At 47.6% G+C, this 18522-nt stretch overlaps 1 protein-coding gene across 3 annotated transcripts in view; it reads left to right on the forward strand.

Moving 5' to 3' along the window:
* Positions 1 to 221: 221 nt before the first annotated feature.
* Positions 222 to 18522, forward strand: part of LOC125706687 (transcriptional enhancer factor TEF-1-like) — a 31035-nt gene continuing 12734 nt past the window's right edge. For 2 of the 3 annotated variants that reach the window (XM_048973487.1, XM_048973488.1), the window contains exons 1-5: positions 222 to 408; positions 739 to 838; positions 11255 to 11513; positions 17515 to 17579; positions 17907 to 17969. In XM_048973487.1, coding sequence (XP_048829444.1) covers positions 11312 to 11513; positions 17515 to 17579; positions 17907 to 17969 — 330 coding nt within the window. In that variant the 5' untranslated portion in view covers positions 222 to 408; positions 739 to 838; positions 11255 to 11311. Of the gene's footprint in view, positions 409 to 738; positions 839 to 11254; positions 11514 to 17514; positions 17580 to 17753; positions 17970 to 18522 lie in introns of all 3 variants that reach the window. The other variant, XM_048973486.1, reaches the window with a different exon arrangement.

Consider the following 18522-nt stretch of genomic DNA (forward strand, 5'->3'; position numbering starts at 1 on the left):
CGCGACAACTTTTTTTTCCCAACAAGCCCTCTTTTGGCGTCAAAGCCAACAACCACCACCCACCCCGGTCACGCGCAGGTCCCGCTCGAACCCGGCATCTCCCGCATGAAGTCACCGTCTGCAGCCGGCCGGGCCCACCTCCCATCGAGATCCCGCCCACCGCGCTCGCGCCTTGCGTCAGCGCGGCCCCGCCCCTGCGCGCTCTCGTCTCTGGCGTTCATTTCATTCCTCGCTTTAATTCCGGGCATTCCTGGCATCCTTGCGTGACTGCGCCGCAGCTTTGGGTCCGCGAGCCCGGCCGGCCCGGAAACGCGCTGATAACTTTCTCACACAGTTTACAAAAATCCGATTCAGACCACACAGACGGCGCAGACTAAAAAACAAATAAGCATAAAAGGTGTTTTTCAGGTAAGTTTCCAGTTAAGGACTAGCGCGGCTTTCCTGCCGCTTTAAACGGAGTTGTAAAGACACTGGTGACCGCGAGGGCAGCGCGTAGCCCGTGTCTGGATGCCGACGGGCTCCTTCCAGTTTACCCGCACACCCCCCGCCGTCGCACCGAAATTTCTCGCATTTTTGGAATTTTTTACGCGCCGGAGACGGAGCGCGAGGGGTGCCGGGCGGCCCGGAGCCCGTACGGGACGCGCTTTGCTTCAGCTCAAGCGCCGCTTAAACTGATTGAGCCCATTTTCTTTTTTAGCAAGATGACGGATAAGACTGTCGCTCTTCTCTCCCCCGCAGTGGCTTCGACAGGGAACGAGGCGCTGCTGTCACCGGGGACTTGTTGCGTCCGCGGGATAGCCCGGAGTTTCCATTCTTTATCACACCGGCCGTCTTTGCCGTGAGTATCCCGATTGGTTATGGGGACGAGCGGGATCCCCATACACTCCGTCCGTGGTCCTGATCTGCTCGCTAAATCAGGGGACGTTAAAGGGTACTTTCTGCAAGCGGTCATTTTTTTCTATTTATCTTTTTAACTTTATAGGAATTTGTTCTCAGCAATTAAGGGATTATTTAGTTAATGACGAGGTCTAACCCTAACTGGATTTAAAGACAAAGGGAAAATAGCTGAGTGCTAGGAAAACGTCACCAATGAGCGATTTTTATGTGACTGTAATCGACTTTTTCAGTGGTATTGCTGACTGATTTTTCGGGGGTATCTGGTTGTAGTTTCTTGTAGTGGTTTGTGAGGTTTGTTTTTTCTGTCGCCGTCCTGTCGCAGCACTTCAGATGCCGAGTTTCCTTTGGTGGCTTTCACTTCCTTTCCATCATGTGTTACAAAAAAAACCAAACTCCGGCTTTCTAAGCGATATAGCGCCTTGCAGCCCTTTGCAGAACCGAGGAGTCAAGTCTTGTGGTTTCTAGATTCACAGTATTATCTGTCCTACTAATACCCGCATCTCCTGTCACATCCACGTTCCAAAAAACTCCCTTTTACTCAGTATTTTTTTATCTAGTACGCCCCCAGTTTTGTGTGTTGATGTCCTGTGTGATCCCGGTGTTGGTGTGATGATATCTCTATAGCCCGGGATTAAATGTACTCTTTCATTATATATCGCGCTGGAATTGTCCCCATGCATTATGGATAAACATTGTATGTCGTGGCTAGACGCAAGCCCTTAACTTCTAAGGTCAAACTATATTGGGCAGAAGCTTGTTTAAAATTCACAGTTCAGGGTCATTGTGGTGTACATTTACGGAGATGTCCTGGATGTTGCAGGCTGTGTATAAGGAAACAGACTTGATTGCTGTGTCCTTTTTACTAGGTTACCTGTTTACCTGGGGATACTGGACCTTAGATATTCACCATTACATTTCTGAGGGGTTGAATTGTGTGCATTTGGATGTATGGGGAGTATGTTACAGAAATGAGTTCTGGATGTGCTCACTGCTGGCTCTCAGAAACTTCTCCATGGAAGTACTTTGCACCTCTGTGCGATTTAGGGATAGATCTCTTTTCTGACAGTTAATTTTTTACTTCTCCTGCATTTCTGTACATTTTAGATAATATTTTTTGATGTCTTAAACTGTCCCATGTTTACCACTGTGAACAGATTAACCCCTGGCAGGTGAACTCTCTTACCTCACATATGGCAGGGGTGATGTAAATGCAGCGGGGGCTTGGTTGTATCGCTCCCCCTAGGATGTTTGTCCTTCCCTGAAAGTCACTCCTGGACTTTTCATAACCTGGTTAAAATCAGAAGAAGCTGAAGAAATTAATTAATGAAATCAGACATGAAGAACGTTAGCCGATGGTGATTTGGGGTACTTAGTTTACTTGCTGAGAGTGTGATGTTTACTTTCAGAGACCTGCGACAAATGGGTCTTGTCTGGACTCCATTGCAAATGAAATATCTTAAAGTGGCACAGCTCTCCCTGCCCACACACAGTTCTGGAGCCCCTGCTTGACTTACGGTGTTTTCCACTGTCATACAGAAACTGAGCCATGCCACAAGTACAGCTGAGTGCTGGGAAACCACTGCAGAAAAGTCGGCTTGGTTAAGGTGTTGCCAAGTTTTGGAGAGCGACGATGTAAAACCGAAGAGATGCTTATTTTGTGTTCAGACAACAAAGCACCGCGATTTGCTATGCGTAATTGTGTTTCTTTTTTCATTTTTTACTGTGTGCTAATTTCTGCTAGCACATCTGTGAGAATCGCTGTGTTTTGAAAGGATCAAACGCTAGTGGAATTAGTGTTCGCCTGTGTAAATTTGCAATACGAATCCATTCCTTTTAGCTGTTCTATAGTACGTTTTAAATTAGAGGTTGGAAATTTTCAAGTTCTGAGTTTTCTGGAATACATCACGATATGTGATACTATATATAATATAGGTTATACACTTTTCCTTTCAGATAGTCTATGGATTATCTGAAGCAGGGCCATGTCAGCGTGCTTGCATACTTCCCAATGGAAAAGTGCCGGGTTGCGATATGGTTCAGTTCTTGGTGCCAGTGGAAATGCGGCATAATAGACTAACCCAGATCTGGGGCTCTGTTCTGAAGGAGGATAACTTTCTCACTTTGTCCGTCTATCAGTTAATGTCATTCTAATGTATTCTAATGTGAAGTATAACTGCCCCCCTGTTTGTGGTAACTGCTGCACCCCTCAGCTGTGAAACCTAAGATGCTACTTCCTTGCAGCATACCCTGTGCTCCAGAAAGATTTTGGGCATGGGGGATTGCGTGACAAGAGGCTTGTCTGCTTGGTCGTTCTGTTGGGGCATTTCCAGTCGGCCGGGCTGGACTCCCATCATCCTTGCCACTGTTCACGTGGGGCAAAATCGCCTTGCCTCCACCCTTAGCCAGCTCCAGGCCGGCATGTTGTCATGACAGCAGCAGTGCATGTGGGACCATATGGTCCCTGTATGCTTCAGATAAGCTATCTTGCAGTTTGGCTTATCAGTGGAATCGCATGCTTTGCGCTGTGGTTGCAGGGGAGGGGGGTGCCCTGTCCAGGCTGGACTCTTGGGCTCCATGTAAGTATTCCCAGCTGATCACATGCCCGTACCTCTATGGTTTGGCTCATGGTCCAAGCCTGAAGCACAATGAGACCGACAGTCAGGTGGAATGATGTCCGACAGGCACTTGTACTCCTTTCTATTCATATGACTCTCTCGGTTGCCATAGGAACACCCCGTACCTATAAGTTGCCATACTTTATGGAACGTGTCCATATTCTCTACTGGTTATGCAATGCTCTTACTGATCATAATTAAAGATGTGCAGTCTCTGGTACTTAGGGATGTGATATAAAGAATTCAAGGACCCTCAGCAAAACATTAGCTGAGAGTGAATTGTTTAAGTTTCTGTTTTGAGGGGAGGGTGGCAGCTGTTATGGTACTCTCTGGAAAGTGTGGATTTCTTTTGAAGTGGACCTGTCATGTTGTTAACTTTCATGTCCCAAATTACAGCTTGGACTGGACAGAGACGTGTTCAAGGCTTGGTTTAAAGCATTTAAGATTTTCCATGCCCATGCCATTTAAGGACGGAAAGCTGGCCCTCCTGCTGCTTAAATGGCACACCTGAATTATTTTCTTGGTTTGTGCATGCTCTTCCTGCAGATAGGGTCTGTGGGACTTACTGGGGCCGTGGGCAGGTCCAGACTCCACGGTGCCATGGCATTTGACCCCCGTGACTCAGTGCAGATGTTCCGTCCCTTCTGTCTTCAAGCACTTGCAGATCCCTTGGATTTAGGAAAACAGGAGTAGATGCCGTTGGGACATGTTTTTAGCTGGAGTCTTAAGCGTCAGTTGCTAAATGCATTTGCCCAGAGGCAGAACTTAAATTTAAAGCTGTATTAAGCTGTATAGCTCAGCTGAGATTTTTTGTGGTTTTTAATTTCCTGTTTGCCCCTCTGATAGGACGCTCGCACTAGATAAGAGGTTAAGGGGTTAAGGCTTTGACTTGTGCTGTGGCTGATCTGTAGTGATGAGGTCGGTTAGCCAGCACATGTGGGTTTACTGTTGCGCAAGCAGAATGCGGTGGATGTTCCCTCTGCGCTCAACTGCTTTTCTTTTGAAGGACTAGTTTTTTTCAAACGGCACTGGAGATAGGGCTTTGGACTTGTTGGCGTCTAGCAAATGGCACTATTTGCAAGCGTAAGCAGAGTCTGCAGACGGTGCAGACTAGGAGCGCTTCAGTGAGGGTAGAAGCAGATGTTTAGACCATATGTTTGTTAGTTTTAACCGTCCAGGGTGTTTATCTTGTGTGGTGTTTGTGATTAGCTGTGGATTGATGTAATGTTTTTGATTAGTAGGAGTGTTTACTAGAAGTGCCCCCTCTGATGAGCGTTGGTGCAGATATGGAGATTAGCCAGTCAGACCAGTGCTACAGTTTGAAGCCCAGCCTACACAGTATCACTGAGGTATGGACCCTGCCCCACGGAGGGTTAATTGCAAGCTTTTGCTTTTTATGACTGAGGCTGGACGCTACAACCTATCAGTGCATCACCCCGCAAGATGATCTTTATTTCTAGACACTCTGTCATCCCCCCCCCCATTCACAGAAGTCCCATCTGTTCTGTGCATGGTATTCTGATCAAATGTCCATATTACTGTGTGAGCTCACATGCGTGTATGTGTGAGTGTAGTATGTGATTTAACAAAGCTGATTTATAATTGGTACACAAAATGTAAGGAAATTTTGTCCTGAATGAGCTGTTGAATACAGCTTTTTTTTCTCTTAAGTAATTTCGTGTGGCTTTCCTAGCCCCTAGATCTGTTCTCACATGGCTGCCATGTGGTGTGAATCAGCACATGTGTACAGGACTGACCTTTTGGCCGCTCATTACTCCAGCATTAGCATCAGACATTTGTGGTTTCATTTCAGTCCCGGACTGTGATATCAGAATTTATTTGTTGTTGTCATGGTGTGTGTTGATGATCCGTTAAATGAGAATGTGGGCTCGCTCTCATTGTTCCTCCTCCTCATCCCTGGTTCTGCTTGGTCACGCATGGACCAGTGGCACTCTGGAATGTGGCTCTACCCTCCCTGGCTGTAATTAATGATGGTTTCTGGTAACCTTTCTGTGTTTCCTCTTTCCAGCAGCAGCTTGCGTTAATGGTCCTCTGACTGGGCACACATGAAAAGAGAGTCTAATCCATGGATTATTAGTAGTTTTGGGATCTGACTCATCAAGAAACCTCAGTAGTTGTTGGAGGCTGGCAAGGGCAGACAGGAAGTCCAGCCTTCAATGTTTTCTCCTTCCAGCAGTGGAGGAAACAATGCTAGCCCAGCTTCTCCATTCAGCAAAAGTTTCTAACTCCACTCGTGGCTGTCTGTGACTTATCCTCCTCCCCCTCCTCTTCCACGTACGTTTCCTCTGGCCCTTCAGTTTATGTGATTTCGTTCCTCCGTTTGCTGTCCCATTGTCTGGTTCCTCCGCTCGCTCGGTCTCCAACCTCCTTCACTCAGCCCACTACTGTTATAGTTTTTCTCCTAAGAGGACACGGATGGCACCTTCTCTATCATGGCTAAGAGCTCTGTGTTTGTGGTGTGTAATTATCCCATCTGAAGGTTGCCCCTGACAATGGGGATGACTCAAGGTCACTTAAGAAGCTTTGTGGATTGTTACTCTGTGAATGTTTTTTGTTAATGCAGTAACGCAACTTGAGCCGCAGCACACCCTGCAAACGTAGCTTCTTGGGAGAAGTTTATTGAAATGAGCTTGTTTGGAGCACCAGGTACCTGCTGTGGCTGCTTTGTTTAAAGATTTTAAAAGCGTGTAGGTAGTTCTGCCATCTGAATAAGAACATCATGTAAATACTCTGTCCCCAGAGGATTTCAAATTGATTTACCTCAGATGTAAGTCTTTTGTTGGAAAGGTCACTTAAGCTGGTCACCCAAATAATGTACCAATTATAAGTGTTCATTCAGTGATGGCCTGTGTGTATGTCTGCCATGGCTACATAGGTGATCGTTAAATATTCACAGCTGCTTGTTTGGATTCTCTGCAGCCTTGGGCATTCACTTTGTTTCCCAACAGGTAGCTGTACTTAACACACTTCTGTCTGCCTTGCTACATTAATAGTGTTTTTAAAAAAAAAAAAAAAAACTCTGTGGAAATGTTATCTTGAGAGAAAATTGTTTTATTGTAGTGTTAGTTATTTATGTTCCTGGCTTGGCTGTTATTATGCCATTCATAAAAAGTGCTCCCCACGTCTAAGTTCGTTGCCATAGTTTTGCTGTAACTCCCACTTCTGACCAGTGTGTCCAGGGGATTGATCTGATGCTGCTCCGTAGATGTTCGCTAACATAAAGGCACTCACACTATATGAGGAATATTTACCAATAGCATATTTTTAATAACACATGATTACCCCCCCCCCCCAACCCCAGCAACTTATCTTAGGACTGAATGATCCCATCCTGGTAAGATATGCTATTAACAAGAAAAGCCCGTATGGGAAGTGAAGTCCATCCCACTCCATTAGTGCCTCAGTGGGAGGAGCTGACGTGGACCAGTACAGAATAAACAAATGCTTCCTGGACCTGGAGCCTGTGGGTTTTCATCTACCTCCTCTTCTGCTGTCCTGCAGGCCCCAGCATCTGACCTCAGAGCTGTTGCAAGTAACACTTTGACGTTCCCCAGGGGGGCATTGGAGGCCTCAGGTCTGATTACGTGTAATGTTATCGTATCTGCCTCTGCACATTCCATATGTTAGGATCACACTTACTGGCCACCTTTAAGTGATGCTTAATGTAAATTTATTTTTTTTTATCCATAGTTGTCTTTCAGTATCCATCTGCCTTGTGCATCTTGCATAGCTATTAATTAGCTGTTAAATATTATTCCACCTATTGGATTAAAATTGAATCTCTAACATTCTTTTTAATTTCTCCTTTTCCCCCCACTGTTAGTGGTGTAAGGTAATGGGTGGTAGAGATATTGTCCATGTTGGTGCTATAGAATGAGGGGGGGGGGGTGAAGCCACTGTAGAGTATTGCTGCATTCCATTTGAAATCGTAACTTGTAAATTATGAGTCCCTTGTTGGAAATTTAAACTGGAACGTTCCCTGAAGTTGTAATTCGGACTTGTGAATTCGGAGGAATCAACACAACACTGAGCTCAGAATTCAATATGGCCGCGTCCTTTATCAACAGAAGGAAAGCTGTAGTTTTATACTGTTTAGTAGCACTTGCGTCTTATTTGTGGCTCATTAAATTGGTTGTGCACACAGTACTGTCCAACCGCTATCTGTGGATGTGGTGTTGTGCAAAATCTCGCGTAATTTGTTGTCATCCACGTATTTTGCTAACATTGGCTAACAATTAACCGGGCTGGAACTGTGGCCCATTTCATTAAGTAGGATTTCTTGCTGACAACTTGTTGGATTTAGGGTAGTCTGGGCTAATTGTAAATGAATGAAGATAACGGGCATTTAAATTGGGTAAAATTAAATCTGACAAGTTATCCAGGCAAGCAAGAAATCATGCTTTTTGAAGCAGGTCCCTGGACTGCTAAATGGCTTTCGGACTTTCTGTACTGGAACACTGTTAACTTGTGTGTGACGTCATTCCCAGTTCCGAATTCTGACCTCCGAGGTAAATGGAACGTAGTATAACTATAGGCTGATTTATACCTCTGTGTTGATTCGGCCTTTCGGTCCAGTCCCTGAGGGCAATTTGCGACTCCTGGAATCATCCTGGCTTAATGGCTCCAGTCACTGGCCCCTGTGTGCCAGTGGAGTGTTTGGACCACTCTTTTTACAGTAGGAGGGAGGCCATTTTAGGTTTCAAGCCTGTTTGCTGCTGTTGTGTAAAGCGAGAACCAAACTGGATATTTTCCCCCATTACAATCAGGAACTTGCATTGGGTTGTCACATAGAAGGGTTAAAAAACAAAAGGTGCCTGTATACTTCGCGCAATGTCCGGAGTAACACATGCACATGGCAAATAAACACATTTTAATAAAGGAGATGACTACTCTTTTAACATGGAAGTTGCTTTCTTTATTAACAGTCATGACTTGCCTAATTTTAGCTGAGGCACAGACAGGAAAGCCAAAAATTTGCATGACATTTACGTGCTAACGAAATGGATGCATTCCATGGCAAGCATTACACAGTTACGACATTTACTATTGACAGCATCAATACACAAAGGCAGACATATTAATTTACACTATTTACAGATAGGTGGGGTAAAGAGCATCAAAAGTAAGTGCATAATTATGTCAGCCGATTGTGGTCAGTTCGGTACGATCAAAGTTCACCTCTGGGACGTTGCACAGGCGGTGTGTCGAACGGTGATCACCACAGTGTTTACAGCCCGTACGACGTTGTATTGTCAAAGTGATGTTGATTTTGTTTGAAGTAAATGGCCACTTTAAGGGTAGACTAGAGCAGTGTTTCTCAACCAGTCCCTGGGGACCCCCCAGATGGTCCATGTTTATGCTGTCTCCCATTTCCTCGGGAGTTGGAGGGAGCAAAAATGTGGACCGTCTGGGGGTCCCCAAGGACTGATTTGAGAAACACTGGACGAGGGAAGAAGTCCTTAGCTGCTGTAGTGCTGATCTTGCGTCACAGCATCCTAATGCCATCAGACAGCAGTGTGCAGGCCAGCCTGATTTCACTTCAGTAGAACTGTTCAGTTCAATGGACTGCAGGGGTCTTCCGCTTGTGCTCGTGCTTGTGCCCGTTTTAGGTCGCGTGTTCCAGTGCAGCTGGCCCCATTCCTCTGCTCTTTTTGGCATGTCGAGCAGCTCAGTGTGGCCCCAGGGGTCTCTTCTCACCCTCAGTATGTTGATCAGCTTAGGGGCTTGGGGTTCAGCCCTCATGCCTGTCCCGACAGGGTGGTCATACTGCATGTCGAAGCCTCACCCCTCCCTCACAGCCGGCTTCTTTGACGTGTCTGTTGATTTTTCTCTACTGAGATATCAGTTTAAATGACGGGGATTCATTCATATTGTATTCAAATCAAATGTTAGCAGGAGATCTGCTGTTACTTCCCATCTGTGTGTAACTGTAATGCCAAAAGACGCCTTTGATTTAATCTCATTAAATTAGTGTTGAATTTAAGTAACAATATTTAATCCTTTAATAGTCTGTGATGCATCAGTCTTTTTATTAATTTATCTAGTTATACTAGACAATATTTAATTTTGTTAGTTTAAGAAAGGTTAGTTAAAGATGTAGCTGTCCATGCAAGTTCCTGAGTAACAGATACTTGGCATCTTAAGCCAGCCTAATTAATCAAGCTCCGCTAGATGGGAGACCTGTGGGCTCAGTGTGCCAAAAGGCCCAGGAATGGCAAACGATGTATTAGGCCAAAGCAGACGAAAGCCAAGAGTCTGAAAAGACTGTACCAGGCTGTTGTGTTAACATGTTTAGGGAGACTTTTCCTGAGAGTCCTGAGAGGTTTGGCTAATGGAAAACATCCCAGACAGCCGCTACTGTGTGTTAATGGAGTTCCAGCTCTCCTGGCAGCCTGATTTATAGGGAGAATACCGGAGCACTGGTGTTAAGCCGCAAATCGATACAGCACTGAAGTGGCATTCATCCCCATCCGCCCTGGTTCATTCTCACGTTTCTGACACATACAGGGCTTAATAAATTGCTCTTTGTCTGGACATTGTTTCTGATCCTTGGTGGTGGGAGGTCGTTATGACCTCATCTCTTTTTAGGTGGGTCTCCCTTGCTCTGCTGGACATCCACATCCTGCCCATGACTCCAGGTAGTAACACTGGTCCCTGTGTCCATCCTGTGTAGATTGTAGATTGGAGGGATTTAAATGGTCTCCTCTGTGAGAACAGGGTGTGGCATCCTGTTTGTTTATGGAGATATGGCTCAGGATGGAGTGACTGAGTGGTGGAACTGGTGGGTTGGATGGTTCTGCATCTATTCTGTCTGCAATTTTATAATTGTCTATTTAACTGCATTTTAACTGCTGGTGATATGGAGTAAATGCTGTTTTACATTATTGGCATCTAGTGTGCAAGTTGCTACCCCCCCCCCCCAAAAAAAAGATTATTCCTTTTTGGATTCCCATGCTTTGTTCCTCTCTTGTGCTCTGTGATTGTGCCACCTCCCTCCCCCTGGGGCTTTTCCCTGTGCTCTGCTCCTCTCTTGAGCTGTGTTATTGGTCTGCTTTGTTACCCCCTTGCCCCCTCCTCCAGTACATAGTCGGGCAGTTCTTAAGGACGCTCCACACAGCTCTGTGCTGGAAGTGATTACCCAGCAGTTCATTATGTGCTTCAGCGGGGGAGGAGTAGCCCCTGCTGCCTTTTAGTGGTCAGCCCCCACCCTGCCCCCCAGTTTCCGGGAAGCTGTGCGGTACTAGTACTGCTCCCGAGTCACAGAGAGAGGATTCACTCTGCCGTCTGCCCCCCCCCCCACTCCAGGCTGACATTCAAGAAGAAACAGATGCTGACAGCCCTGCCTGGGGTGTCAGAGCAGCGTGGGTGGGAGTGGGGGTGGGGGGCAGAGTGCTCCCCAGGTCTGGTGAATAGCGACCGTTTGTTTTTCTGCTGGGACCAGACAGGCGATGGTCCAGTCTATAGATGTTTATCTAGCTGGTAATGCCCAAGCCCCATTATACTTTTGGGGTGTAAAGTAGTTCAAATTTGTTTGGTGGGTCTGTTTTAAACAAAGTTTGAAGAGGGGATTTGCATTGTTGGGTGGATTGCTTTTGGCAGCCCTCTAAAGTGGGAGAAATACAGACAGACCTGTTTTTTTTTCCTTTTTAAGCTTTTTTTATTTTATGAAATGTGAGATGTAAGACCCAGCTCTTCCTGAGAGTGTGCCTCTCCCCTGGCAGGTTCCCCCCGTGAGCCCTCAGCTAGGTGTGGACGGGCTCCCCTTCGCCACGGCCCCCATGGATACTGGCAGCTGGAGTGGCAGCGAGAGCCCGGCCGAGGACACGGAGCGCCCGGGCGAGCCCGGGGACAAGCCTGGGGACAACGATGCAGAGGGCGTGTGGAGCCCTGACATTGAGCAGAGCTTCCAGGAGGCCCTGGCCATCTACCCACCCTGTGGCCGGCGCAAGATCATTCTTTCTGATGAGGGCAAGATGTACGGTGAGAGCGCCCACTGGGGGCGGGGCACTATGCTGATACCAGATGAGAAATTGCACACGCGTGAGCGTCCCGTTCCTAAAGCAGGGCGGTGAATGTGTGTTATACTGTCTGCAGCTGGTTCTTGGGGGTGTGGCTGATGTATTGCTCCCTAAGCTGTATGGGGTTGAGGAGGACGTTCTGTACCACAGAGCCGTAGGGTTAATCGCTCAAGGACGGGCTACACACACACACACACACACACACACACACCCACCCACACGCACACAGACCTGTACTCATATCTTTGTGGAGACCATTCATTTCTGTAGGCAAAACCCTAACCTCAACAATGACGACCTTAACCGCTACCCAGCCCTAAGCTAACCAAACAAAAGACTTCTGGCATTTTTAGCTTTTTGATTGCAGTCACAGATTTTTATAAAATTGAAAACATAAAAATAACAGGTTTTTATCACATTGTGAGAACATCTGGTTCCCACAATGTAATGTATATCTGATCCACACACACACACACACACACACGCACACGCCTCACCATGTAATGACTTCCTTTCCCACACATTAGGGCTTCCCCATTGAGGCCAGTGATCTGCCATGCACACTCAATGCCCCTAATGCCCCTGGTACTACCTGCCTCCTTCCTTCACCCTGTTCAAGATCCTGGCATCTGCAGGAAACAGCAGAGAGAACAGATGGTGGAGCACCCCCCCCCCCCATCTCCCCCCATCAGCTGATGTCATGGAAAAAGGGAATGTTTTCTGACTGTGCTGTATGTGTATTGGTGCAGGGGGAGCAGTGTGCATTAAGGGTGTGTGTTTGCACCCTCATTGAGTTGTGTAGAGGTGTAGGAGTAACACTACAGCCTTTGTAGCTGGCATCCCACCCCCCTCCATGCACACAACGTTTGTACCGTCCTCCCATGATGCCACTCTGATGGTGACACTTATCTGCCTGGCTTTAAAAACCATCACTTTAGCATGTTTTTGGACTGCAGGGAGGATATGAGCAGAACACGAGGAGAACATGCGCAAAGAGCAGTGGCTGCATTCGAACCCTGGAGACGGGAGGAGGCGCCGGTGCCCCTTGAGGCACTGTGCCGATTAGCGACTCTCATAGTTGTATATAAAGATTATAAATAATAATTATTATAATTGATACTTCATTGAAATTAACTTTACGCCTCCCTCAACTTGCGCTTTGTGGAGTAAGTTGACTGCGAAGGGCTGCCACCCATAGCGGTGCCCAGGGAGCTGAGGGTTAAGGGTCTTGCTCAAGGACCTGCAGATGTGCTGAGGCTGGGTTCGAACCTGCGACCTTCTGATTACAAGGAGACAGACTTAGCCCACTGAGCCACATGCTGCCCCCAAGAGGCTGGAGCTGTCAGTTTAATTAGTAATCATTTGTGTTTTTTTTTGTGATAGTAGCTGGTGGCCGACCCACCAGGTGGAGACTGATCCAGTGGAGGAGCACATTTAGGGTGATGGGAAGTCTGCTGGGGTACAGAGCAGAATCCACTCCTTAGGATGTGGGGCTGCTCTAATGGCACATCATCACTTGTAGTACATTTATCATGATGCCTGATTAGCCCCCATGGTCGCCCTCAGGGCTTGTGGTGGGGGGAGGGAGACAGGCTCCTGGGGGTGTCTCCATCGCATGGTGTCCTGGATACCTTTTGGCCCCATAGCTGCATGCTGCTAATTAGCGAATGCCTCTATGGCAACTACCTCTGGGCCTCAGACAACAGGCCTGCAATTGCTACGGATGAGCCTGTCGTTCTGTTTACCTGGAGGGCTTTGTTGCTGCTCTTGGTGTGTTTGGGGGATCAATAGCTGGTAGGCATTCTTAAGCTGATGGAGCTGGGATGGGATTGGATGGAGCCTGCCTCCTGTGAGCCTGGGGCTTATGAGGGCAGGCTGTGCATACTCGATCCCTACCAGCCCCCTTGTTCCGTGTGGGATTGGGATACTAAGCTGGTAACAGTGTTGCCATCAGAAGCTCAAAGTACGTAGGTCTCACGCCCAGCACATTTCTGCAGCATCAGCGGCTGGATTTCATTGGCTGCCTGATGCAGCATTCAACTTTTGTGAACTTGATACCACACCCCCTCCCCTCCCACACACACACACACACACACACACCCTCTTAACTGCCCAGGGAAACACCTGTCCCAGTCCTGCAGATCTTATCATTGGAACAGTGCGGACCAGAATGGGTCATCCTGGGGGGGCTGGGCTGGTGCTGCAGGAAATTAGCTGCTGTGAGTTTGTGCTCATGTCCAGAGATTGTGGCTCTTCCTGAATCTGAGCAGGAAATAATGACTTTGGTTTGTCCCATCAATCTGATCTCTGATGGATTCTGGAAGCCAATGTTATAGTGTAAAGCCTTGTCAGAAAAGACACAAAGTGCTCTGTGTCTTTGAGACGTTCCCCCGCCTCTCCATGTACACCAGCCAGACTGGCATTATCAGCCAGAGTATAGCGGGGGCTCTTAGGGTTGAGGATAAGGTCAACTGATCTCGGATCAGTACTTTGCTTGTTTCGTCCTCCCTCATGCTTTGGGTGAGGGCTTTCTGCAGACTTGTTGTTCTGCTGTAAAAGCTCCTGTACCAGCCCCCATGCCCCCCATCAGCTTGCAGCCTGCCTGTGAAGCCCAGTATTGTATCTCTGCAGTATTATCATGCAGATGAGGGCCCCAGCATGTCAGTCTTGCTTGGTGGGGTAGCCCAGTCATTGTCCAGGCTTGCCAGCTATTCTCGCTCTGGGGCCCATCTGGGGGGGGTTTAGGAACTGTCTGTCCGGCCCAGAAGGACTCCTTCAGACACTATGTCTGTGTTTGTGATGTCAGTACTGGATGTGTGGTACTTGAGGATGTTAAGGCACTGGGGCTGTCATTGCATTTCAATTTAAATGTTCAGGTATTACTGCGGTATAATGTCATGTTAGGATGGGTAGGAGGTCAAACAACGTGTCCGTTTCACTTTAATTAGCTCTGCCTCCGATACCTAATATAAAACACAACTCCCCGACATTACATTATTATGGTACGTTAAGTTTATAATGTACTGTTTATGAATACTGAGCAGTGATGCATTACGGAATGAGTATCAAAGTGTCCTTGAAAGTAAACTGCCTCCTCCAGGTTGACTGGTAGTATTTTAGCATCCTGGTTGTTTCCTCGGTTACGGATTTACTTTTACACTGACCTAGGTCTGGTTCTGCCGTCACACTGGGGTGATACTTAGAGACAGAGTTACTGCTTCCTTAGGGGTGGTTTGAGAAATGCAGTGAGAGAGAGACAGAGACTGATTTTACAAAAGCTCTTAGCTGGGTCACATGACACCTAACTGTGCATCCGCTTTGAGCTGGAGGGATTCTTTGGAAGTGGGTGTTCATGTGACGTAACATGGAGTCAGATTGTAAACATCAAGGCATTGTGTTCTCCTCAGTGCCTCCTCAGTAGATCTGACATCTTCACAATTGACTGAAACCCTCTGCCCCTGCCCTCTCATGTGATTTAGCCCACCCCCTGCACACTCCTCCCACCACAGTATAGCTGAGGGCTGCCTTGTTTCAGGCCCAGGATGGATGAGTGGGTTACACCAGAGCAGTCCCTGACATACAGCAGCTTAAAACACAACTGTGCTCACCAGTACAGCAAGCTCCTTCAAAATCCTCCAATCATGTGTGCTGTCGCCTTTCCTCTGATAGTATGGGTTTGATCGGGTTTACTGTGATTACTTAAATATGCATAGGTGAGTAAATAATGGCATGAAGTGAAGCTGAAGACCCGGGCCTTTTCTGGTTTTGGAGAGAGACGGGAAGTTTTCTCACTGTCTTAATCGGCCAAGAAGAGCATCAGGTTGATTAGTGTGTTAGTATACCATTTAGAGGTTTGTTCGGTTTAAAGAGGGAAGGGCTTTTTTTTTTGTTGTTGAGGATTTCAGCTTTTGAATGTAGCACAATGTTGTCACTCGGAACATGCTGGAAAGCGCGTGTCCGCCAGTGCGTACTTGCCGAGTGCTGCGGGCGTCTTTGCCGCCTGGTGTAGAGGATGAATGTCAGAGTGCGGAGCATGCTCACTGCAGCCCGCGCCAGTGGGAGCTCTGATCTGGGCGCCAGGCGTCTGCTTCAATGGCCTTATTGTTCCGCTGTGTGTACACGGCAAGCCCCAGCTTCATCTGGCACTGATTATAGCACAGGCATGCTGGGTAATATCCTGGGAGGAAACCCCTCCCCCATGTTTGTTTTACCACGGTCACATGATCTCTCTAAACCACAATCCCTGCTAAGGCTGGCTGCCTTACACCTGTGGGGAGTAGAGTTGTCAGGTTGGATATATTAGGGGCTGACATCACCGGGTTGTGTGTGTGTGTGTGTGTGTGTGGGGTGCGAGTGTGCGCACATGTCCATGCTTGTACTCTGACTGGGTGGGGTGTGTGGTAATGAGTGTCCGAATGCTTGTGGAGCACATAAAAGGAGCTGAAGAAGCATGAAAAACTGCCCATCCCCCTCTGGTCTGCACACCTGATCTCATGCACCCCCTCCCCCTCAGTGTGGAGCAGGTGGACTGTTCCGCCTGGTTGCCACGGTGCTATGACTGCTTAGCTTTGTCAGCCCGGCTCTGTTGTGAGATGAAGGGTCAGAATGTTCTATCCTCTGTGGCCAGATGGGGATGTTGTTTCAGTTTGTGCAAACAGAGTTGGAGGACCTCCGTTGTCTTAGCGTTGACCTTATTAACTGTTTGTGGCATCTAGGAGTTCCTTGCACTCCCTGGATCATTTTGTGTCCTTGTTTTGTAGGATCCCCAGGGTCACTGTGCAGGGATACTATGATCTGCAGGAAGTTAGCTGGCCAGAGTGGATTTGGCTGCTGTTACCTGTTGGTTTAGTGTGTGTGGTAACTTCCAGTCTTCTGGCATGTGTGGAGAATGACTCTGGTTTAAATCACACCCTTAATAGTGTTGCTTCAATGCCTATCAGTTTATTTTAAATCAAGAATTCAGCAGGCCCTCCTGTGACCCTGACCAGGATATGTGATTAGGGAAGGATGGATGGATGGCTTCTGCAGAGTGCTGCATTAAAGTTTCTTATTAGTTATGTAAATGTGATAAGTGGGGAAAATACACCTATTGATATGTGATGTCTTCTGGCCTAGTCATGTCCCAGCAGCTTTGGAAGCGGTCATGAGTTTTCCACACCACCTCTGAGTGAAGGGACTAGAGGTCTTGGATTATTAGACTCACTTGCACTGGGGGGTGTTTCCTGGTTTTGATCTTTCATAATAACTTTTTTTTCTTCTCTCTCAGCATTTTACATATCATATTCGTGGTTTGTGCATTAGGTTTTGTTAGTCAGACTCATACTTTCTAACAGATCCTTACCTGCATATTGTAAACAAACATGTAAAATAATCCAAAATGTCACATCAAAACAATCGTAATGAACCGACTGCCATCCAAATCCTATGTTCTGTCCTACCGATTATTGCATATCTATTATTGCAGCCATGATTGTTTTTAACCCGGTCAGAATGTCCTGCTATGGGGAGACTGAGGCTCCAGTAGGTACACACTCGGTTGATTGTCTCAGATGAGTTGGCACATTGGATGTGTGTGCAGCAACGCAGCCAACTTTGGTATAGGCCTATCAGAACCGCAATTAGCATGATGTTTTCCGTGTTGAATGTCTACTTGCGTTCCGCCTGTGTCAATAACTGTGTTCATTTCATTGTACGTACAGAGCCGAAATGATGTACTGAAAGAGTACGCAACAAATTCATGTACAGTTACAGCCCCAGTGTTGACTGATCTAGGTACTGTTTGGAAATTTCCTTCTGTGGGTCACCCCCCTGCAGTGGATAGCGGGTGGCAGGGGGTGGTTTCAAGCACTCCGGACACGTTTGCTACTCAGAAGCTCTGTGATACCAGCCTGACTATCAGTATCAGATACAAATGCTTATTATGCTGTTAGACCGACTCTGGTTTCCATTCTCTGTTCGGGAAGGTCGCAATGAGTTGATCGCCCGATACATCAAGCTGAGGACGGGCAAGACAAGGACGCGGAAGCAGGTAAGGGCCACGCAGCGCTGCCTCGGCACGCCGAGGGGGCACTCTTACATCCTCATCATCCGGCTCCTGTGACTCGCATCCAGCACCATGACCATGTCTGTGTCATTCTTACATGTTGGTTTTCCTCTTTGTCTTGTTCTCCCCTCTTGTTCTCCTGCATAAATAAAAACGGAGGTGTCTAGTCACATACAGGTCTTAGCGAAAAAGAAAGTTCGAGAAATCCAGTCCACCATAAAGGTACGTGTGGCTTGCCCGCTGGCGGGCCTCCCCCGTTGCCATGGTTACAGGCTCTCTCTCTGTCTGTCTCCCCCCCACCCCGCTCCACAGGTGTCTAGCCACATTCAGGTTCTTGCCAGAAGGAAATCTCGTGAGTTACATTCCAAGCTGAAGGTACGCGCTCCTCTGCTCCTGGGCTAATGGTTGCTAAGAGCTTCACTCTGTCACCCTCCTTTCCCCCAAATTCATTTTCAGCTTTGCTTCTCTGGATCTGATTTTGCTTTGAGCAAAGAGGACTGGATCCACTTTGGTTCTGGGGTTGGACAAGGGTGTTTAAAGGATCCTGTGATCTTCAGAGCTGAACCACAGCATCTTGTGTGGGGCTGTATCCCACCCTGCTTATAGGCGTTTAGTGTGCCCTGCTGGCCCCCATAGGGGCTCCGCCGCAGCCTCAGAGCCTCGGGAACAGACTCTCCTCCTTTGGTGCTCTCTGCTTCATAGCCTAAGGCTGCGTCTGTGCATGGCTCTGCTCAAAGCAAACGGTGTCCAGTGCTGAGCGTGTGGCCACTTGGCTCTGCCTGTGAGTGGGCTGTGCTGACTCCTCATGGGGCTCCCTGGCCAGAGATCACTTTTCATGCCGGCGGTGAGCCAGGGGCCCTCTGCTCTCCCCTCCTTCGTTCTCTCCCTCCCCTCCCCATACTCTCCTTTGCCACTTCGGTACCGTTTG

The sequence above is a fragment of the Brienomyrus brachyistius genome, chromosome 13, assembly GCF_023856365.1.
Source record: "Brienomyrus brachyistius isolate T26 chromosome 13, BBRACH_0.4, whole genome shotgun sequence".
Lineage (NCBI taxonomy): Eukaryota > Metazoa > Chordata > Actinopteri > Osteoglossiformes > Mormyridae > Brienomyrus > Brienomyrus brachyistius.